The sequence below is a fragment of the Sturnira hondurensis genome, unplaced genomic scaffold (genome assembly GCF_014824575.4).
Source record: "Sturnira hondurensis isolate 20B ecotype Veracruz unplaced genomic scaffold, ASM1482457v3 Scaffold0015596, whole genome shotgun sequence".
NCBI lineage: Eukaryota > Metazoa > Chordata > Mammalia > Chiroptera > Phyllostomidae > Sturnira > Sturnira hondurensis.
In genome coordinates this window covers 8,199,379-8,222,662 of record NW_028088227.1, presented here as the reverse complement: position 1 = coordinate 8,222,662, position 23,284 = coordinate 8,199,379, and the positions used below count along the sequence as shown (strand labels likewise).

Sequence of the window (23,284 nt, the reverse complement as noted above, 5' to 3'; positions counted from 1 at the left end):
TTCTAGGAGGTACAGTTGCAGTCATCACCAGCAGCAGCAGCAGACCCATAGAACAAAAGAAGAAGAAACTGAGGCACAGTAAAGCCAAGTAACTTCCCCAAGGTCACACAGGTAGCTGGTAGCAAAGGCAGGATTCAAACCTGGTCTGTCCAGTCAGTCTATGATTGAACCCAACGCTGAACTGACCCTTCACGGGTGAGACTTGGCACTCCTAGATACACTACAACGTACCTGTAGTCTTTTGTATATTTTGAGCATGTTTGGCACGCACGAGGGACCTCAGACTCTAATAGGCACAAATTTTATTCCATAATGGGACCTGTGTGGGAACTGTGAACACCCATCTAACCTTCTTCTTTTGTCCTCCAACCCTCCTCTCACGCCAACTCTTCATTAATTTGCCCTTCATGTCTTACCCAAATAGTTGTCCTCTATAAACAGTAAAGATTGATCAGAGCATATTTCCACATCTTCTTTTTCAATTTAAGTGACCAAATATACCAAAGTTACGCGGCAAATTTGGTGGAGCTTTGCTTATAATGGAGGGCCCTGCAACGCAATTGGAATGCAAATTTCGGATAAACACTTTCCTTTGAAAACAAAACAGTGGCTAGTGTCAAAAGTCTCTCCTGCGTGGCCCCCACAGCAGCAGCAGCAGCAGCAGCAGCGGGGCTGGCTTGCTCCGGCCCCTGCCGAGTCCCCGAGGGAGGTGTCCTGCTTCTGGGGACCAAACCGCCGGCCTCCGCCGGCAAGCTCAGACGCGAAGTGCGTGCTCTCCTGGCCCTTCCCTGCTTGTGCTGTAGGCAACTGTCCCAGAAAGGAGTTATGGGAGTGAGTCGCTTGACTTTTGAGGGGAAATGCAGCTCCTACTTCTCATTTCTTATCCTGACTTCTCTCTCTACTGGGACTCTACTGTCCGAGTTATACCCCCAGGTGTAAGGGACAGACGCCGCTGGTCCCAAGACGCCGCCCGCCCCCCTCCCGCCCCCACTCATGCCCAAACAAGGATAGAATCGAGAAGTCGTGAGGAAACGGGGAAAGAAAGAAGCGGGCGTTTCAAAGTGATCACCATTGTGCCGACCAGGCAGTGCTGTTTGCGGAGCCGGGAGGGGAGTCCGGGTGGAAGCCCCGGGCTCCGCCCGCCGGGGGACGCGGGGGCGCCGAGCGCGTGCGCGGTGAGGCCCCAGCCCCGGACGCCGCGGTAGCGATGCCTATTTTAGTCAAAGCCACTGCCTGCGCGGGTATCCAACCCGAGCCGAGGAGCCACCGATCTGCCCGGGCTTTCTCATCGGGCGCTCGTGGAGCCGTCGCACCCGCGTCCCTGCGCCCCGCGGGTGGCTGCCCCAAACTTTGGCCAGCGCCGCCCAGGCTCGGCGCCAGGGACGAGCCAGGTAAGGAGCAGGAGGCGCAGCGGCCAGCGAGAGCCCGGCGGTGTGCAGCCTCGCGCTCCCGGGGCTAAATCGGGAATCGAAAGTTGGATCCCTGCTCCACTGAGAGCAACTTCTCTGTCCCAGGCGGCGGCTGCCTGTTCTCCGCGCCTCGGTCGCCGGGCCGCGCCCTCTCCTGGATGGCCGCGCCCTCTGGGGGGTTCCCTGCCCTTGGAAGCGGCTCTTCTCCCGGGGTGTAGGAGCGGAGGCCACAGACCCACCGGAGTCAGCTTCCGCAACTCGGGTTTGGGAGCGCCAGTGTCCCCGGGCGCTCGGGTCCCATCGGGGGCGGGTTCCCGCGCTTTGCCCAGGGCATATCCTCGGTGACCTCGGCCTGTCTCTTCCCGCTGGGCTCCCGGGGTTCCCTGCCCCTGAACCCACTCCGGCTCCTCCTCTCCCCCTGTAGGGCCGCCGGGTCCTGCGCGGAGGCTGTGAACGGTGGTGTGAGGTGGAACACCGCGCTCAGTGCCCGTCTCTCGTGGTCCGAGAGCTTCGGGTCAAGGAGAACCGTGGGCACTGACCCTCCTTTAAGGAACCAGGTGAGCGGGGCCTTTGCGGGCGGAGACGGCTTAGGGAACGCGAGATCCTCTCCACTACTACACACACACACACACACACACACACATTCCACTTGTCCAGGCAAGTCATAGAAACTGCTTGTTTTTAAGTGAGAAAAGACTCTTAACGACATAATGCCCTTTGGGATTTGGAAGATGTACAAAGGTTCAGTTATAATTACAGAATGAGCTGAATAACTATACTAGCACGACTTCTGCTCACTGCTGTTATCTTTTTCATGTTCGTAGTTTGGTGAAAGGCTAAGGTTAGTTTCAGCATTTAGCTATGTAGCCCTGCAGACACCTATTTGAAAACCAATAGATAAACAGGACTTTACTGAACGAGTAGTTTTAGGAATGAGACTCCGAAAACTAATAGAAGAAAGCAAAGTTTTCTCAATTTGATAAAAATTAATCTGAGCGTTTACCAATTTACCAGTCTAATCTTCGTCATTAGACCCACTCATTCTCTGTGTAAGGATAGTAGAGTTCAAACCACTTTTATCACTAATACGGTTCAAAGGGAACTGATACTGGGAAGATCCTGTCAATATTTATTGCAGTAGGTAACTGGCATTTCAAAATAGGCATACAGGTAAAGATACATAGGCAAATAATAGAAAATAGATACATATACAAGTAAACATGATATATAATATAATATTAATTAATATACAATGTAAAAATACATAGAATTTTAAATATATATACTATATGTATATGTATATCTTTAGTAAGGCATAGTGTATCAAAATATGTTGTAGGATGATATCACCTTTTAAAAATTTGTATTATTATTTCCCTTGTTCTTGGGTCAGTTGATTGTAGTTTTCCTATCATTTCTCTTGGACCAGAAATTGGTGCCTTTAGTGCCCCTTGCAGAATATTTGAAAGCCTGAGATTGAACTGCAGTGACTTAGTTGGCAATACAAGTGTAACCCGGTGGATGGGAGGGCAGTGTATATGTAAATGTGTGTTAGAGACACAGGCTATTAAAACTCAAAGAGGTTTCAGAGACCACCTGGCCCAGCCTCCTCTGTTCCCGGAGAGAAGCAGGCGGAAGGGGCAGAAGAGATTTTCCCTGGCTTACAGGGCTCCCCAGAGCTGGTGGTATAGACACAAGTCTCTCAATTCAGGAAGGGTAGAATTCTTCTATCCTTATTGCTGAGGTTTCGGAAGACCGAAAAACGATTTCTAACTGTGTTCCCATTGTTTGTGTCCTTTTCCTATGGCTTTCACTTCTGGCTTCCTCTACACGGATGTGTACGACGTCGTCCCTACCTCCAGGAGAACGTAGGGTAGTCAGAAGAACAAACAGGACAATGGGTGAAAGCACATTCTAAAGTGCCCTAGAAATGGTGGTTGTTGTTAGCTTATGTGATGCTCATGTATAGGCTGACATTGATATCAGTTTATGAGTGATAGAGGACATTTAATAGCATTCTTCCTCCTGCAGAAATTATTAGCTTAATTCTGGTTTGGTCCTTGAAAGCAAACTTTGTGCAAGGAGAGTTATTAAAATAATGATACTTCTTCCCCAACCCCAGTAGGCATATATTTTTATTGATTCAAACATTTGGAAAGTAGTTGAATTTTTACGATTTCTTTACTTTTGCAGAAAATCAATATCTAAGTCAATACGAGATTTCTCTTGTATTTATGAGCTATTTCAGAATTAAGTAAGAAGATCTTTAATGAATTTGATCATTTTATTCACAGTTTGTAAGTTGGTGTGTGTGTGTGTGTGTTTAATAATCTTAAGAGGTGTGGAATTCTTACACATTTCTCTAATAACATCCTTTCAGCATGCCCAACTTGTACCAATTATTCCTACCACTGAAAACCTTTAGTATGACAAAAAATGGATGGAAAAGTATGGTTAATTAACCTTATTTGGGAAAAATATATATATTTTAAATTAAATTCAAAGGTATTTTTGGTTCCCATTTGGAATTCTTTTCTTGAACCAGAATAATTCACCTATTCTTTAAATATACATAGTTTTTATCAGGAACCAATTCATATAATTAATAACAGAAAAGTAGGAAACATTTCTTAAATCTGTCTAGAGGCATAAATGAATAAAAGCAGTTTTTTGTTCCTCAAATTTAATACCATTGCTTCTTGCAGTGTTGAATGCATGTCTTTACTAAGTAAAATTGTTCTGACACTGTATGAAGTGTATGTTTTTTTAAATACCAGAGTTGGAGGACAGGTAATATGGTCAGAAAGTAGTGACACTTTATGTAAAATGTATATTCTTTGAAATGTATTTCCTACAGATTTTAATATTAAATAGTTAAATGTATATTGGTGACCTACATGTAAGTAAAATGGAAGTTTATTTCTTTTCAATTTGTGAGATGCAGCCAAGTAGGATTTTTATGGGAAAGAAAGAGATTTAAATTAAACACTAAAAGGAGTAAATGTTATATCTTTCTTTATATCTATAAGTGATTACAGTAATATATTTATTATGTATACATATGAATGTAAAATGTATATCTATGTAGGATACAATGAATTCACAACAATATAAAAATAGAACCTTCTAAATATCCTGTCTTCATATTTAAATGAGGTTGTTCATTTTTAAAAGTTTTTCAAAAAATCAGTTATTCCAGTTATTCTTCCTCTTTTTATATTTAGTGTCACTTGGAAATATGGCAGGAAACTATATTAAATAACACTAATTGTTGTAGTTCATGAATATCAGTGCTTACCTTTCAGACTAGCTAATTCCACCCCTCCATTCTCTCTCACCGTCATGTATGTTTATATACAGATAAATAGTATTACAGATGTGTAGATATGCATATATACACACATGTATATCAGAGAATAGTGTTATGCTAAATATTTTATGTATTTTATTTCATTTAATGGTAGAGACAAATATTAATCATAAAGTCAGATGAGGTATTATTATCATTATTTAACAAATAAAGATTCAATATGTGACAGAGCTTGGGTTTGGACTTGGGTCTAACTCACACGTGGCAGACACCAGGCCCAAGGGCCAAATTTGGCCCTCCACCTTGTTTCTACCCAGGGTAGCGCCGAGCTCACTAGTTAAGGAGTAGTTACATTTATACAGTCCTAAAATTACATTCAGCTCTTTGAAGGCAACTGGAGGCTGATGTGTCCCCTGGTGAAAATGAATTTGACAACCCTGGTAACTCATTAGCCACAGAGAACTCTTATTTACCTATGTTTATCTGCAGAAACAATGTTGGTATAACATCTATCAGGGTTACAAGATACAGCTGTCGTTTTTATGACTGTCCTATTGTTTCTTTTTACAGGAATTTTCAAGATGAATTACACTGAGTCCAGGCCATTGGCAGAATCAACAGCAATAGGTTTTACACCTGAGTTAGGAAGTATTATACCTGTGCCTTCCAATGAGACCACTTGTGAAAACTGGAGAGAGATACATCATCTAGTTTTTCATGTAGCAAATGTTTTTTTTGCAATCGGGTTGATTATTCCAACTACTCTTCAGCTCCATATGATACTTCTTAGGGGGATGTTAGCTCTAGGTAAGGTACCTGATTGAGACTTTATGCGACTTTTCTGTAGCTGGCATCAGATGGGTTTTGCACTGAGAGCCTTAGAGAATTCCTTCTCAGGTCTGCAGCATACCAAAATATGTCTTTGTCACTGCAATGCCCGTATATCCGGTATCTTGGAATGTCGGCCTTCACATGCCATACTGTTCCCGTACTTTAGAGAAACCTTCGTATGTTTTTCATATGTCGTTTAGATTCCCCAGATATCAGAAAATCCATTCGTGTGTGTAAGTGTTGATTTGGGCACCAGATTGTGTGATTTGAATTCTAGACCCAACACTTGCTAACTGTGTAAATGGAGCAAGTGATTTAACCTTTCTATACCTCAGTTTCCCCATATGTCAGATAGGGCAAAAATAATACCACCACCTAGGGTTGTTGTGAATATTAAATGAGTGTGTGTGCACATTTGACTTATAATAGAGCCTGGCACATAGTAGGTACTACATAGTCTAAAATATTGTTATTTGAACAGACATACACTTGATATGGCAGCAAAGCAATGTTGGGAGCAAGAGCAATTACCCAGACACAAGAGTTTAAATAAAACTTTTGTTTTTGGCCTCAGTAACCCTGATGAAGCAGATTAAATTGATTTACATCAAAAGATTAAACAATCCGATTTATTATTTGAGCCCATGATTCTTGGCAAATTGCTCTGTGATTATTTCCCTAATGATTCATTCATTCAAGTGCATTTTTGAGCACCTGTAATATGTCACACAGAAATTGAAAAAGATGCTCTCCATCCTTGAGGAAGACATTCTTTTGAGAGCTGGAGAAAAACAGATGGTGGTCACATGTGATGCCGGTGTGCCCCATGTCAGGTAGCAATGGAGAGTGATAGGCTTAGCAAGACTGGTGGGGCAGGGTTTCCATAAGGAAATGGCATTGGAGCTGGCTTTTGGGAGATGAGGATTTCTTTGAGTGTGAGAGTATGTGGTATCCAGGTAAAGGCACAGAGGAGAAGGAAATTCAGCATGTTTAGAAAGAACAAAGAGTAGCTTATTGTACATGTGAATGATGACGTGGAATGGCCAAGGAAGAGGGAGCAGAGTGTTGAATGGAAAAATAATACTATACACTACAAAATCAAAAGCTAATTATGAATTTGAAGACAGAGTTTTGGAATTGGAATGAACCAAAGAGATCATTTAGTCCAACACATTATAGTGAAGAAACTGAGTCCTGAATATGTTGAATGACTCACCCAAAACCGTGCTCCTGGCCTGACGGGAACTGTAATTCCACCCCTCCCCCTTTCCTTTGGCCTTTCCATTATATTACCTTGTCTCATTTAAGTAATAATATTTAACTTTTTTTCAAAATTTTCATGAAATATTTAAAGAACACTTAAAGTTTTACATTTTATGTTGTTATTCAGCTGCCTCAGATTAGTCTGAGGAAATGAAAAATTGCAAATGAATAACTTTTAAACATGAGGTGAGCTTTCATGTCTGTGTCATTGATGTGTACCATATTGATCATTTTATTTTAAGTTAGAAATACATATTGATGCTCTCACCATAAAATTAATCAAAAGAAGCTGTTGCTATTTTATTTAAAGTAAGAGAATCAATAAGAAAAACTAGGAAGATTCTCATAGATGAATGGATACCCACTAAGTAAAAATTAGGATGGTTAGGAGATTTGGGTAAAATAGTCCAAACTCACCAAAGTCAAAGTCATGGAAATGCAAAATATAATTGTACAAATTATACAAAACTCTTCACTATCACATTAAGAGTTTTCAAATTTAACAAAATTGACAACGTGATACTGGCATTCTCAACTAGTAGGGTTGCAAATGGTTGGAAAACGATTCTTCAGTGTCATCAAAAGCAGTGAAGTTCACTTCCTGGACTCACTGTCAGGTAAACCACCCAAAGCAAAGAGCCACAAAAACACATCAGTTTTTACATATAAAGATGTTTTGGCTGCTTATCAAAAATTAGAACAAGTCTCATCTGTCCACCAGTAGGAAGATGGTTGAATAAATTATGGTGTAATCCGTTTTAGTCATTAAAATCTACATACACAGAGAGTTTTTAATACAATGGGAAAACTGCTGCCATAAGTAAAAGAGTAGGTTTTAAAATTATATACAGTAGTTTTGCCATCAGGTAAAAATGCATAAAGACTGTAAAGAAGTATTAAATATCAGTATTGGTTTTCTTTAAGTAATAGAATTATGGACTTTTCCCTCTTTTAAAAAATAAGCTCTACCTACAAGTTTTCTGCAACAAAGCATGTTTTTCTTTTTTCATAATCCAACAAAAATAAAATGAAACTTAATGGCTTATGTGTTTTTAGAATGTGTTTGGTTCATTTTACAAATTTATTAGGCTTCACACTGAAGTTATTCTAAACATCTAACATTTCATTTTTTCCACAGGATGCTCCCTTTACATCGTCTGGGCCACTCTCTACCGATGTGCCTTGGATGTCATGGTCTGGAACTCCGTGTTCCTCAGTGTCAACATTTTGCATCTTTCATATCTTTTGTACAAGAAGAGACCGGTAATTACTTAAAGTTAATTAGTAAGGAAGAGATTTTAAAGCTAAAAGGCTTTTAGAGTACTTTGTTCAGACTTGACAATGAGCATCTGACATTTTCAGTCTCTTTAATATCATTCCTGATGAGGCTGTCTGTTTACAACATGCCTGAAAGTGAAACATTTGAACACCATGCAGTGTGATCTGCAGATGAGGCTTTTAAACTTTTTTAAATCATTAGGGCAGTTTAGATGTGAAACAATGTGACAATATTCTCTCTTTTTTGACATATAACTTCATTATTTCTTTGTTGATATTCAAATGTCACTAAAGAATATCTTTGCCTAGTTATAAAATTATTCATAGGCAACTTCTATAAACATACTAGCGATTTACAAATAGTTCGTGCAATATTTTTCATGCTAGTTTTTTAAATAAATCCAGTTTATTGATTATTTATTTGTTTGTTTGTTTATTTTTAGAAAGAAAGGGAGGGAGAAAAAGAGGGTGAGAAACATCAATGTGTGGTTGCTTCTCAGGTGGCCCCCACTGGGGACCTGGCCTACAACCCAGGCATGTGCCCTGACTGGGAATCGAACTGGCAACCCTCTGGTTGGCAGCTTGTACTCAATCCACTGAGCTACACCATCCAGGGCTTTGCTAGTTTTTGTTTTGTTTTGTTTTGTTTTAATCCTCACCCAGGATATGTTTAGAGAAGGAAGTAGAGAGAGAGGGGAAAAAAACCACTGATGGGAGAGAGAAACATTGATTGGTTGCCTCCCCTACTCACCCTTCCTGGGGACCAAACCCACACAGCCTTTTGGTGTCCAGGATCCAGCTGAGCCTCGTGCTGGTTTTTAAATGTAATGATGGTGTTTTTTTTCTTATGCCCAAAATATTCATTGAAGAATTTCATCATCTTAGGTGAGTTGCCATCAAAACACGAGGATTTAACTTTTTCTTTTCAACGCTGATTTATCTTGCTGTGTTTCTTTGGTCATACCATGAACAAGAAGATACCAATAAATAGGAAAATAGCATGGCTCCTAGAAATCGCTTCGTACAGGTTTGCCGACTGTCCAAAGCACACACAAATATTCAATCAAGTAAAAAACGCAATGCTTGCCCTAATCTTACATTCAAGGCCAGACATGTGTGGAAAACTGTTAGAAAACAGCACCACTTATGGGAAATTACAGTTTGAATGACACAGATGACATATATATGATATTCATTCAGCTACATGGTAACCTAGTCAGTTTTCTCTAGTGTGTTGGTTTTCTCCATGTTATGCTGTAAATACAGCCAGCCTCCAGAGAGGCTGTAAAGAGAACAGCAAAAAAATCTCAGTGACAGACACCAGCAACAGGTTTTGGCCTCTCCCACCCTATGTGTAGACTGGCAGCTGTGACTATCTCATGTTTCGTCTTCATTTCAGGCTGTCTGCTGAGGCAGCGGGTTCTGTTCGGGCTTGCATTCTCATAGCAGAGAGAGGGCAAGAGAACAAAAGAGAAACACCTGGTGTCTCTTCAAATTTCTGCTCAGAAGGGGCATATGTCAATTCTGCTCACATTTTACTGGCCTCAGCCAGTGATGTGGCCACGTCTGATAATGTAGGGGTAGGATGGAGTAAAGGCATGTATAATCCTCTTGCAGAGGGTGGGAACAGCAAATAGTTGGGAATAACAGTATCTACCACACTTACTGTTGTATTCCCTATTCCTTTCAACCATGCTTGGCATGTAACGCGTGCTCAAAAAGCACATTTGATGAGTGGACGCTTTCGAAGAGAAGAATTAAAGGTGCATCATGAAGAAATTAGGACTTGAGCTAAGACTTGAAGGAATGAGCAGAGTATGAATATGAGTCAATAGATTTTTCAGTTCGTGTATTCATTACTGTGCCACACTGGCTAGTGCACACACTGGAAGTGAGGCTTATTTGTGAATAAGTTATTTTAAACACTCATTACTAGCTCTCTGCAGTGGAGGAGGTAGATGGTTGGAATAGTGAGGATTACTATTTCTGAGTATGGGAACTTGCTGCAACCCTGAGTTTTGAACATAAGGTTTAGAAGTTGCCATGTGATGCTAGCATCAAGTGAGTAAATCACTTAGTATCTGAGCTTTTGTTCCTTCTCAGACTATAAACCTACTTTAAGAAAATGTATAAATGCTGGGGTTTTTTTTGTTACCATGAAACAGCAGGACAAGTAAGAACACTGCAAAGGCCGCCTTGACCTCTGAGCAGCTCTCATCACCCGGGTCTTTAAGCTTCCCTGTGTGACTGCCATAGATTTCCTTGGGACTGACAATCACTTGAACCCCAAAGTTCTTTGACACGCAGTCCAGCTTTCCCACACTAATGCTGGACCCGAAGGTGGATGTGACCTGAGCCTCGATTGTCTGACAACAGAGGCGACTGAGCCATTTCGTTTTTCCCTTCTTCCAGTAGACAGCCTTTCTCACTAGTGGTTCCCCATTCTACAGATTCTGTGTTAGCTTAGGATGACATTTACCTTAGGAGGACTACCCTGAAACCCCTTTACCCGCTGCACTTTGCTCCAGAATAAATAGGAAGCAGTGATTGCAGCTGCAGATGCTTGGTTTCCTGTATTGGTGCATTAAATGATCACTACATGTAGGTAGATCACTTAATGTGTGCATTTTCATAAATGTGTTTCCACGTAGATTCCAATTTTGTGTGTTTATTTCCTTGCTAAATATTTTTAAGTTAGTGTAATTTCTGCGAAGCAATATTGTCCTAAAAATGAAAAGGTTTTGTGTTAATGGTAAAAAATGCTAAGAGTGGAAAGGAGAATGCTGTAACAACATTTAGAACCTCCACAGTTGCTCTGTAGCACATGGGGAGAGATGGAATCAATAGTGCAAACCTTCCCCATCGGCTGTCTGATCCGTTTAACTGCAAAGTGCTCGTTTAGCGTCGAGACTTCTGTCACCACTTCCCCTCTGTGTAAGATCCCATTGACTGAGATGTGGAAGGGTGATGGTACGTATTGCAAATTTACTCTGAATCGTAGACCACAGAAGCCAGTGTTTTGCTGTTGCTGCGTTCGCACAGCCTCTCGTCATTGCTGCATTTCAGGTGAAGATTGAAAAGGAGCTCAATGGCATCTACCGGCGGTTGTTTGAACCACTCCGTGTGCCTCCAGATTTGTTCAAAAGATTAACTGGACAGTTTTGTATGATCCAAACCTTGAAAAAGGGCCAGACTTACGCTGTGGAGGATAAAACCTCCGTTGATGACCGCTTGAGTATTCTCCTGAAGGGAAAGTAAGTGATCTTCTCGTGGCCTCTGGGCAGGACATGAATGGGAGGGAATATGGGGGAAGTGGTCCCAGAGTTTGTTGGTGGTGAACTTTCCCTTTATGACTGCATTTGAAACACTACAGACCAACGTATTAGTTATGTAGAGTTTGCTGCTCTCAATCTTGCTAGTGTCAGGATTTTGAATTGTGAACATTGTTAATCTTTTTTGACCTTTTTTTAAAAGTTAGTGAGTCATGGCCTGGCTAAGTAGCACAGTTGGTTAGAGCTTTGTCCAGATAAACCAAGGTTTGGGTTCAATCCTCAGTCAGAGCACATCTAAGAGGCAACCAATGAATGTATAAATGGGTAGAATAGCAAATCATTCTCTCTCTCTCTAATTAGTAAATAAATCTTTTAAAGTTAATGAATCAAAATTGAAGTAGGTTTAAATTAGGCACTGAAGTTCAAGAAACTTGTTTGTGATTCAGAGGTGATTATTTGTTGAATATCACAAATGTAACTTCTAGGAGTATCAATTTTCTGGAGAGAAAGATTGTATATTGTTCTGGCATAATAATTACTACCACCCTCTCTCTCTCAGAAGTGTCTGGGTTTGGGTGTAGTCACTGAAGTAGATGTAAGAGCAAAGATACCCATAGGAAGGCACGTGTCTAGCTCGGTACTGGAACCTGTCTTATTGTTGGTGAAATTTATTTTGAAATAAATAGTTGTCTTCAAGAAGTAGTTTTAATTATGTCAGTCATCTGTGGAGTCTTTAAAACTTTAGTACAAAATATAAGCCCATAAGACTATGAGGATTTTAAGGATTGTTACGTTGTTTGTGAAATATTATACGCTTATTAACATTAATTTCTGTTATCAGAATGAAGGTCTCCTATAGAGGACATTTTCTGCATAACATTTACCCCTGTGCCTTTATAGATTCTCCTGAATTTAGATCAACTCAGATGCACAAAGGGGAAAAATTCCAGGTACGTTTTGGCATGGGTTTTATTTTGGCACTTATTTATTTACTTATTTACTTTATTTATATACTTATTTTACATTGAGCTAGACTCAATTTAGACTCAAACAATTAAATATTTGAGTCTATAGCCATACCACCCAGAACACGCCCGGTCTCATCTAGATTGAGATATATTTGATGTGCAACATATTTGTATTAGATATACAACATAATCGTCCAATATTTGTATATATTGCAAAATTACACCCCAGTCAGTCTAGTTAATATTCATTACCATACAGTTATATTTTTTCTTGTGATAAGATTTTAAAATCCGGCACGATTTTTACAAAGATTGAAACTAGTTCATGTCTCATTAAAGTCCATAAGATATAGAACGTGACCACGATTTATTGAAAAAAGCATTTACCGTGTGGTATATATAGCATGATCTCATTTTTATATGACTTTGAATAGTGCATATATGTGCACAAAAAGAAGTCCAGAAATATCTATCCTAATTTGGTGAGCGCTTTTGGTCAAGTGTTAACACAGTTATTGGTTTGTTGAGTTTGACTGCTTTTTTGTTTTCTTTCTTTTTGCCCATTTGAATTGTTATAGTTTTCCATGGAAAACATCTAATGCTTTTATTACAGGAAGAAGGAAAATGTTAGTTGTGAATAATCAGTGTTCCTAAAACATGTAACTGGTTACTTTTACTGGGAAAAAACAGAAAATGGGCTTTGCCCTAGGAAATTTATGTTGTTGATCATTGTGCAAATCTAATCACTTTACTCTTTTATATTTAATGAACATATTTAAGGGCAAAGAATGAGGTTTTTCATAGTTATAACAATTTGGACGTGGACTACTCAGCGTGATTTTTTTTTTTTGTATCTTAAAAAAAATTGCTCTGTGATGTGGCACTTTGTTGTGACTCTTTCTGCAAGTACCCAGCCCTCCTATTCTACTTTCCTCATTCTTGGTAAGGAAGTCACCAAGGAAGTGGGGGACAGCTTCCTTTAGTCCCAGCCTCTAGACGCACAGCAGTAAGGGAAGACCCTCTGGACAGGGTTGCGCATGAGCAGGAGGCTAAGCCTGTCTCCATAGGTTTAGACATGGGGTAGAAGGGAATGTTACTGCCTGAGGGAGGAAAAGCCAGTGATTCTCAAGGGTGGATTACTTTTGTCTCATTTTGAGATGCTGCATGGAGCTACAAAGGACATTTTACAGACACATAGCTTAGCCCTGCTCCCAGGAGCAGCATGACTTGTTAAAGGGATGTACACTTACGAGAGGATCTCAGAGAAGTCCACTAGCTGACTGCAATGCTGCTCCCAAGCTGGTTGAGCTTAAGCTGCAAAAGAAAACAAATGCAGTATCCCGGCCCCTCTGATTTTCATCTTGTGTCTACCAGAGTCAGCTGTGCAGTGAGGTTTATGTTCCTGTGGTCTCCTTGCTCACCATCGTCCGCAAACTAGAATGGGGCCAGTTCTTTCCTCTGTCCTTCTGTCCTCTGACCCCCTTACAGTTTTCCTTTTCCAAAGCCCGACTTTTGTCTGTTGCGTCCGTTTCTCTGTGTGTAGTAGCAAGTGCTTTTACACAGCAGCTCCGTCTCTTGTGATCCTGATGAGACTGGGGTTTGGAGAGAGGGAGGGACCTGAGCCTTCCTCTTTTCCAGAAGCAAGTGGTCCCTGAGAGGCCAGGGATACAACACGCATTGTCATCTTTCTGGACTTCGAATTTTTATGTTTATAATTAAGTTAACAAAAAGGGAATTCCTGCCACTAGTTGCAGTTATTTTTCTTGGCGACCAGGGGTTGGGATTTGATAGTTTATAAGTGTTCCCGATAATTGCTATAAAGATTCCAAAACATGACCCAAATAGTGGTGCCATAGCTCTGTGAAGCATATGTATTCAGCCTTTCCAAACACCAGTCTTTCTCTGCAGAGTCTGGTGTGTCATTTCCTAATCGGTCATTGGATAACAATTACTCCAGCGTCATCGAACCTGTGTCTTGTACCATCAGGACAGACTCCATCAGAGTGAGCCCTCCAGAGAGACTGTGCTTTGTTTATACAATGTCCCCATTGGCAGTTATGCAAGAGTAAAAATAGCTGTTGCCCATCTGTGTAGGAGTATAATGCCTCTTTCTGAAGCAAGTTCCCAAATGACAAATGTCATGTGTTCCCAGGGCCAACTTCTTACTAAGTGTGCCCATGGCAGAGGACACCTGGAATTACCGGGGGTCAGACTGCTCTGCCCACATGTTCTTTACCTGCTCACCGCATTGTCCTGTAACTCTGAATGGTTACAGTCTAACCAGGAGCTACTTCCTTTAAATTTTTGTTTCTTTCAACTTATTCTTTGATGGTGGTACTCAAGAATTTTACGGTAGGGTCAAAGGGAGAAAGGAAGGCAGGTGGCCCCGACTGTCCTTTGAGACTGACTGCACAGCAGCGTCATCCGGTGCATGCGGGGACTGTGACACCAGCCACAGTGGTGGAGTTGAGGCAACAGAGCCTGAACCACGGCTGCTCCCTAGTCATTCTGGTGCTTCCAGACCAAGCTGCTACTTAGAGCTGGTAATAGAATCTTGAGTATCATTCTTACACAAGGCAGACGTTGTCTATTATGTTTGGTTTCTTCTTCTTTGTGCAGTTCTTTTATATTCGGTGAGCTTTGCTACTTACACCTTTTTCTTTTGCATTCTTTTCTGTTGCCTTCTCATAGTTGAGAGCACACACTATGCGTGGAAGCTCAAAAATCAAAGCTTACTGACTTTACGGCAAGAAGAATATCCTGGAAGCAGATGTCCAATGTCTTAAAAAACAAATGGCCCTGGCTGGTGTAGCTCAGTGGATTGAGCGCGGGCCTGTGAACCAGAGGATCGCAGTTCGATTCCCAGTCAGGGCACATGCCTGGGTTGTAGTCCAGTTCCCTGCAGGCCAACTCCCAGCAGGGGATGCACAAAAGGCAACCATACATTGATGTTTCTCTCCCTTTTTTACTTCCCCTCTAAAGATAAATAAATAAATAAAATCTTTAAAAAAAAAAGAAAGAGCAGAGTTGTTGTTTGGTAGTAGATGGTATTAGGTCACTGACTATTAAAAAAAACAGATGAACATTAAGTTTTAACTGGTGTTTAGATTAAACCTTACCTTAGTATTAAATACACCCTTTGGTTAAGCAGTGAAACAGTTGAATCTGCCAGTTTCAACTGTGATATTTTCATGCTTATGAGAACTCAATGAGAAGTCATGGAACAGGCCACTTCTGGGCCATTGTCATGTTCCCGGTGTGTGAAAAGTTGCACAACATACAGAGAAAATAACAAATTCTTCCCTGAGGATAGTCAACCAGTCACCGTCGGACTGCTGTTTCCGGTTCTAGCGCCCTCAGCAGTTCCTTCAGGCACCCTCGTTCCCGTGCATGGTCTCTTCACTGTGTGAGGGTGCAGGGTGGTGTGCAGTCCAAAGTGAGAGACTGATCCAGAACCTTGAGGGCATCTCAGCAAACCCTGTTACAACTGCAGAGTTGAACTTGACCTCAGAGAAATTGTTTCACATCTTCCATGGACATGTTTGCTTCCGTTTCTTTAATGAGATTCTTCCCAAGAAGTCACATGGCACTGCTGAGGTACCCTGCTACCTCAAGTAGCAAATTTATTTTACAGAGCTTTAAATGTTCCAGTATTGACTTATAAAAATCCCTCATTAAAATATGTTTTACCAGACTGTTGTGGCAGGAAATCATTAACTACCCACTTCCAACTAAGAGCCTGCTCTTATGGACTTGTAAGTTACTCCTACATACTGCTGTGATAGCTTATTATTAGAATACTATTATTAAGTTTGAATTTAATAATGATTTAAACATGTTTAAGGAATTTTTCAACCATCAGAAAGAAATGGATTTGCTAAGTAAATTATAGTATCGTATTAAAAGTATCATTGCCTCTGTGGAAATGAGGTTATTAAAATGGTTGAAAAGAAGTTCTAAATGCCTTAATTGTCACCTGGATACAATTTCTCCTTCTCTTCTCCTGGATGATTTCCAGCTCCTTTTTAACTCCTTGCCCCGTTGTACGCGAATTATATTTTCCAAAGTCATGGATGAAGTCTTTGCAAAATGAAGGCACCTCAACTCTCCAAACCCTTTCTCCAGCCCTTACAGGCATGGCTGGGCCGCCGTGAACACCCAGGGCTCACCTTCCCCTAATCACTCCTGTGGAATATTATTCGGGCACCTTGCACCTGTTTCTGGGAACGCCTACTGTTTCTGGGAACTCCTAAGGACTGGGGTTGACCTTGCACGTCTCATCCTATAAATCTTATCTTTTTTGTTATATGTTTTTACTTATGGCTTCCTCCACTGGAATGTAGGCTTTATGACATGTGCTCAGCTATTCTTTGTCTGAGGGACTTTCAATGGACTGCAAGCCCACTTTGTGGTCACTTGGTCAGATTACTCTGTTTTTGATCAACTCAGAGAATATTAGACACAGTGGGTAGGATTTGGCCTGGCAGGAAAATGTGTCTGGGCTGAAAGTGCTCACTCCCCCACTGATGAACATGTGTTCATGAATTTGAACATGTGTTCAAAACACTTGTACGTGTTTTGGTACATCTCATTTGGCATCTGAAAAATAGGGGAGATTATTACCTGTCTTATCTTAAAGGCAGTTTTGAGGATCCATTTCTCTGACAGATATAAAAGCACCTTAAACGTTGAAGAGTACAAAACACATATAGACTGAGTGGCATTACATGCAACTGTCATTCCCTCACCATTCTCCATTCCTTCCCCCTGTTTTATGTTTGTCCAAAATACTTAGTGCCATCCGAGGGTATCATATTTTATTTATTTGTTATCAGCTCCCTTTGTTAAAATGTCAGCTTCACAGGGCAAGGATCTTGGCTCTCTCATTCCCCATTATACCAGAGCCATATTTGTTAGTAATGGACCCTCAACCAGTTCACGAGTCTCTCTTCTCCTTCTCTGGTGGATGTTTGCAGAGTTGGCTGAAGGTCTTTCATCTGTAACTTGGCCTCATGAATCTCATCTCAGTGCAGTGTTGTTTTTTATTTTATGTGAAGCTATATTCTCGGACCTCTGTTCTCATCTTTAGCCATAAATTATACATCCAGTTGGAACAGCCGCCTAATACACTCCACAGCAGCGCTGCTGACACAGTGGCCATTCCTCCACCACCAGGCCTTGCAAACAACCACCACAGAACTCTGAGAGTTTGCTTTTGTGTAGTCTTTGGGTTGTTTGGTTTATAACATAATTTTATACATAGTTATAGAAGCTTATAACGTGTGGATGGATCTCATTTTAATATGACAAATCATTGCTATAATATTATCCATTAAATTATTCTATTCTTCTCCTCCCCAAAATTACTATAGTCATAATTCATGTACAAAGATGTACTTGTTTCTCTCTGTGTCTCTTCCTCAGGTCACCATTGTTGCAGATGATAACTGCAGGTTTTTATGCTGGTCAAGAGAAAGATTAACTTACTTTCTGGAATCTGAACCTTTCCTATATGAAATATTTAGGTATCTTATAGGAAAAGACATTACAAATAAGCTCTACTCATTGAATGATCCCACCTTAAATGATAAAGTAAGTGTTTTATTGAGTCTGTTTATTTTGTTAAATAAATATGTGTGGTGAGGTATACCTCACTTAATATAATATATGAGGGAGATGAGGGAGACCCCCCCCAAAATGGAAGGATTTCCCCCCTAGGTGAGTGTTCTAGGAACCTACCTGCAGCAGTGCACCAGCTGGTGTTGTTGTGAGAGGCTGTGTTGGGCTTCAGTGGATTTTTTTTTAAGACTCTTTCAGTGTGTTGGCCCATTTCATGATGGGTGGTTTACAAGCACACCTGCCCACACTGGCTGAGTGTTCAGCAGTTTGGGGCCAAAAATGGCATGACCCCCATACCTCACCCTCCTAATCTCACCCTGAAGCAACCTTTTTTTGTTTTCCTGGATGAAAAAAAGTCCTCAAAAAGAAGCATTTTGCCTGTGTGGAAGAGGTAAAACAAAAAACAACAGAAGCACTAACAGGCATCAAAATCGATGAGTTCAAGAACTGTTTTGAGCATGGAAAATACATCTTGATATGTGTTTCAAATAGAGAGCACTTTGAAGGTGCTAAAGTTTAAACATGTAAGAATTAATACACAATTTTTAATAAATTCCATTTTGGGGGGTCCCCATAAATTTTCATTATTCAGTCACATGTTAAATGAAGTGGAAAAGCCTTCAGGGAATTATTTCTCAGGAGGGAGGAAATGTTTTGTAACTATTATATTTGCCTTTACCTAGTGAGGTGTCTCTAAATGTGAGCGACCTCCACGGATGGTGAACAGGTGCTGTGCTCTTCATACAGGGTCATTTGAGGACTCTACAGGAGATGGGTAGTGAGTTGTCACATGAGCCTGGGAAGAGTAAGCCAGGGAAGGCAGGGCAGTGGGGATGGTGCCGACTGAGAAAGGCCAGCAAACCCCGGTGAGCAGGAAGCTGACTTTGTAACCCTGGGTCTTCCAGTCTTGCACATCCTCCTGGCCAGTCACCTTCCAGAAAGCCCACAAGTGACAAGAGAGGTATAGGATGGAGGCCTGTAGCAATTCAGTGTAGATTTTCAGAGCTGTATAGATCTTCAACAACTTACAATTTCATATTCCTTTCCCCATCTTTGCTTAGAGGGAAATTAAAATGATCACCGAAGAGAACTTGCAAAACATCTTTCCTGGGATAAGCACTGCTCTCCAGGGACTGGGAGTATGGGAGTGTGCTCTCTTAAGGTCGCCTTTTCTAAGCTGGTTATTAAATTAGGTTGGTGCTTATTATTTTTAGATGAATAAATAGGCTATTGATATTAAATTTATTATAATGTATTTATAGTAATATCTGAAAATAAAAATTATAGTAACATATTTTGGGCACTTATTATGTACCAGGTAGCTTTTTATTTCAAGGAAAAGTAAATGCCGCTGATAAGGAGAATGTGGTGTAAGTCCCACAGATGTCAGAAATCTCGAAACTTTGCATTTTAGAAGGCCAAGAAGCTGGAGCACCAGCTCAGCCTTTGCACGCAGATCTCCATGCTGGAAATGAGGAACAGCATCGCCAGCTCCAGCGACAGTGAAGATGGCTTACACCAGTTCCTTCGGGGCCCCTCCAGCGTGTCCTCTCTCCGTAAGTTGTCCCAAAACTGATACTGCTTTGGGATTCCGATGGATGTCCTGGGAGACAGACCAATGGCAACTTCGATCACCAAAAGAACTTTGCAAGTAACTATTTAGCAACCTGGAGGTATCATTAGAAATAATCAAACTTTTTCTAGCTCTGCCCCCCATATTTCATATCATTTAAGTCCAACTTCAGAGAGCTCTTCTGTTTCAGAAAGTGTTCACTTTTTTTGCCATGTACTTTTCTTAAATACTGGTTTATTAGAACACTGTGAAAGAGTACTTCTGGTTTGCCAGATATTCAGCTTTGTTGTTTTTATTATTTTAGTTCTAGCGAAAGCCTAGACCCAGCAGTGTGCTGAAAACGCTAGCAAGCGACTGCTGGGCATTTTACTGCTGGCTGCTTATCTCAGTGTGAGCGCCAGGAGTTAACAGGTGACCAGGTCATGGGATATCCCTGGAGGCAAAGGAGGCCACTCAGCACCCCCGAGACTCACCTCACCCACACACAACAGAGAGGCGAGTTTTGCGAGACCCTCCGTAGTTCAGATTGTTTGGAGACATTTCAAGCACACTGAAGACACAGCTGTTAAAGATTAATGAGTAAAATGAGAGGAGCTAGTTATTTTAAGAATTAAATGTTTAGGATTATTTTAAGAATTATTCTAAGAATGATAGTAAAAGAACTTTGAACAAATTCATGTGCAGTAGCAAAAGGACAGATTCTCCTATTACAGAAACCAAAAACTACTTGTATTTCCAATTTTATGTTAATCCAGTGTAATTTATGTGTATCCAGGTAACTATAGATACACATTCAGCAATACTAATTGTTATGTAAATGATCTGGTAACTTTGGATGCTTGAGATAAATTGGATAAGTATTCTAACTGTTGCATACTTTCAATTAACAAAGGTTTGACAAGGCCATGTAATTGGTATGAGCTTCCACAGCAAGGCTAGGCATTGGAATGCTTTGTGGACCGAAAGGAGATTTCAGGAGCAACACAGATGAGAAATTGGGAGGGGTTGTATTTTATTCCAAAGCTACTTTTTGAAAATAACTGAGGTTGACCAAAGTCTGCAGTCCACTAGCATGTCAAAGGTATTGAAACAGTTTGGTGGTCAATAAGCATTTTCAAATGGGCCCATCTTCATTACCTGTATAGTGATTACATACTAGGAAAGGTCAGCAGAAAGGAAATTACAGTTAATATTGTGTGTGATTGTTTTTCCTATAGAAGAGCTTATCTTTGTAGTTCTTGCTTTTGTTACATTTTCCAGTCTTGCTCGGGAAGCATGAGAAACGGCAGTGTATAGTGTATGAGCATTTGTTGACTTAAAACCAGTTTTGTTTTTCTGTAGTATTTTATTGTATAATCTAAATATTTGGGGAAGGGGTAAAACCTTTTAGGGGGAAAGCTTATGTAGAGTATGTTGTTTAAATAGAATTAAAACATGTTTTCAACATTAAGATTTGTACTTTACTTGCTTCAAGAGATCTCTGTTTGCTGGTGTTCCGTGGATCGGTCACACGTGTTGTTGATACCGACCTGGGCTCTTGCTCTAATAATTATTAGCTGTGTGACTTGGAGGAAGTCACAAGACCTTTCGCATCTGACAGGAGCTGTCATATCTCAGCACAGGCCAGGATCTGGTCACAACTCCTGCTCTGCTCTGTTCCCTCTTCCTTGTAGTAAATCACAAAACCACGAGTTCGATCTGGCCGATCCCTGCACGGATGATGCAGGCTCAGTGTTTGCACAGACCTGCGCTACCCTTGCGTGCGGGGTCGCATTTTCACTTCTGGTTTCCTTGTTCCCTTGTCTACCTAGACTCTAGGGCTTTGCTGTCCTAAAAATGTGTACAACCTGCTTAAGTTGCTCATTGAATTATTTAGCCTCAGATTTATTATGCAAAACCATACATGTCAATATAAATTCATCCAGCTACACGTGTGCTTCTTTTTGATTGTGTGTGTGAGCTGCACCGCAAGTCCACATTCGTACCTGCTCCCCGTGACCAGTCTTCCTTCTGAGTCTCTTGGCCTCACTCCTGCAGTTTCATGAGAGATGTTGGGACTTGAGCCCAACATTGACACTAACTATGAACTACTTAATTCACTCTAGCATGTGATTCATTAAAAACTGATTCTTGTTTCTCTCACTTAGGTTTTAGCTCAGAACTACTGAAGGCTGTCATTTTTCTTTCGCCAGTCCTATCAATATGCCATCTACTTTTCCATGTTACAAATTACGCTCCTTGTAAAACAGAATGCAAAATCAATCTCCTAGGACTGTTAGGCTGAAATAACAAAATTAATCACATTTTGAGCATGTGTTCCATCTTCGTAAATGGCAGGTCCCTAACACTGGTGACTAAGCTCTTATTATTCCGAGTTTCTGATGTGCAAATGGGACGGCCTGGCAGCTGCTCTCAGCAGCGCCCTCAGTTTTGTGAAAGCGAGTGGGGGGAAGGGAACAAACGGCCATTGACAACAGCAGCTCCTATTTTTTCAGGTGCTCTCTATACATAATCGCATTGACTATTCACTGTAATCCTGCACAGAGGGGGGTCAATTACTTGTTGCTAGAAGATGTGGCACTAACAGACAGTCCCCCAGTCTCTGGCTGTGATGAAGAGGCTGCTTTCTTGCTCACGTGCATGCTGAATGCTGCTCCAGGCCCACGTCTGACTCACCCTGGGACGCCGAAAGAGCAGCCACTGTTGGGGTCACTGCCACTGGTGGCAGAGGGAAGACGGTGGTGACAGAATCACGTCATGGCTCTTAGAGCTCCCTCATCGAGGTGGCTCCTGTTCTCTGCACCAGAGAAGTCATTTGGTCAGAACCACTGTCAGTGAATGGACATCTAATCCTCCTGCGGGGCTGTGTGGGGAGGGGCCTGGTGAGGGAGGGAAAGCAGGGATCTTGACAGTAACACAACCTATCACAGTGAGTACTATTTCATTTTACAGATGAGGACATTGGAAATAGGAGGTGCTTATCCGCTCGTTCCGGGGTTCCCGTGCCACAGGGGGATGTGCTGGGATGCTGACCGAGGGGTCCAGTCTGACCCCAAAGCCCATGCTCTTAGGCCATACTGTCTCTGTGTTTTAAAAAGAAAAAATGCAAATAACATTCAACTAAGCGCTTTATAGTTTACAGGTCACTTGCACACCTGTTCTTGCATTTGAACTTGACAGCTCTGCTAGGGAGGAACCAGGCTGTAGATGAGTCCACCTACCCTCAGAGCGAGGGTAGTGCTGGCCCAGTCACTCCCTTCCCCTACGACCTGCTTCTTTAGAGAAGCCTACCATCCCCCATCCGTCATTAGGACCAAGCAGTGCTGCAGACAGGATTTCCTAGACTGGTTAATTTCCATTTCAATGAAATTTTCGTCTTATTCTTTGCATGAGGGTTTGACATAGGAACATTAAAAATTAACCAATGGGGAGAAGGGGGGAGGAGGAGGAGGAGGGTAAAGGGGGATAAATGGTCATTGAAAATATAATAGAAACTGAACTATTCATTTTTTTTAACAAAGCAATCATATTTTTCAGTCTTTCAGCTTTTGGTTAGCTTTCTCTTTGCCTCTCACGTTCTTACAGAATTACGAGCAAAGCTACTCTCTAAAAATTACATTTATTTTGTATACTTTCCTAATTAAACAACTTTTACATTATCCTCTGTAGTCATTAACTCAAATAAAGAAGTAGACGGCATTCAAATGCACATGAACACTTCTCATAATTTTTCTTCAAATCGGGATCAGCAGGCGTCTCTT

General features: G+C 41.2%; 1 protein-coding gene across 1 annotated transcript in view; it reads left to right on the top strand.

The window, feature by feature from the left end:
• The first annotated feature begins 1,181 nt into the window (after positions 1–1,181).
• Positions 1,182–23,284, top strand: part of POPDC1 (popeye domain cAMP effector 1) — a 34,221-nt gene continuing 12,118 nt past the window's right edge. The window contains exons 1-8 of the mRNA XM_037064955.1: positions 1,182–1,391; positions 1,834–1,966; positions 5,290–5,526; positions 7,952–8,076; positions 11,158–11,345; positions 12,205–12,313; positions 17,756–17,923; positions 19,365–19,506. Of these exons, the coding sequence (XP_036920850.1) occupies positions 5,301–5,526; positions 7,952–8,076; positions 11,158–11,345; positions 12,205–12,313; positions 17,756–17,923; positions 19,365–19,506 (958 nt within the window). The 5' untranslated portion in view covers positions 1,182–1,391; positions 1,834–1,966; positions 5,290–5,300. The remainder of the gene's footprint in view (positions 1,392–1,833; positions 1,967–5,289; positions 5,527–7,951; positions 8,077–11,157; positions 11,346–12,204; positions 12,314–17,755; positions 17,924–19,364; positions 19,507–23,284) is intronic.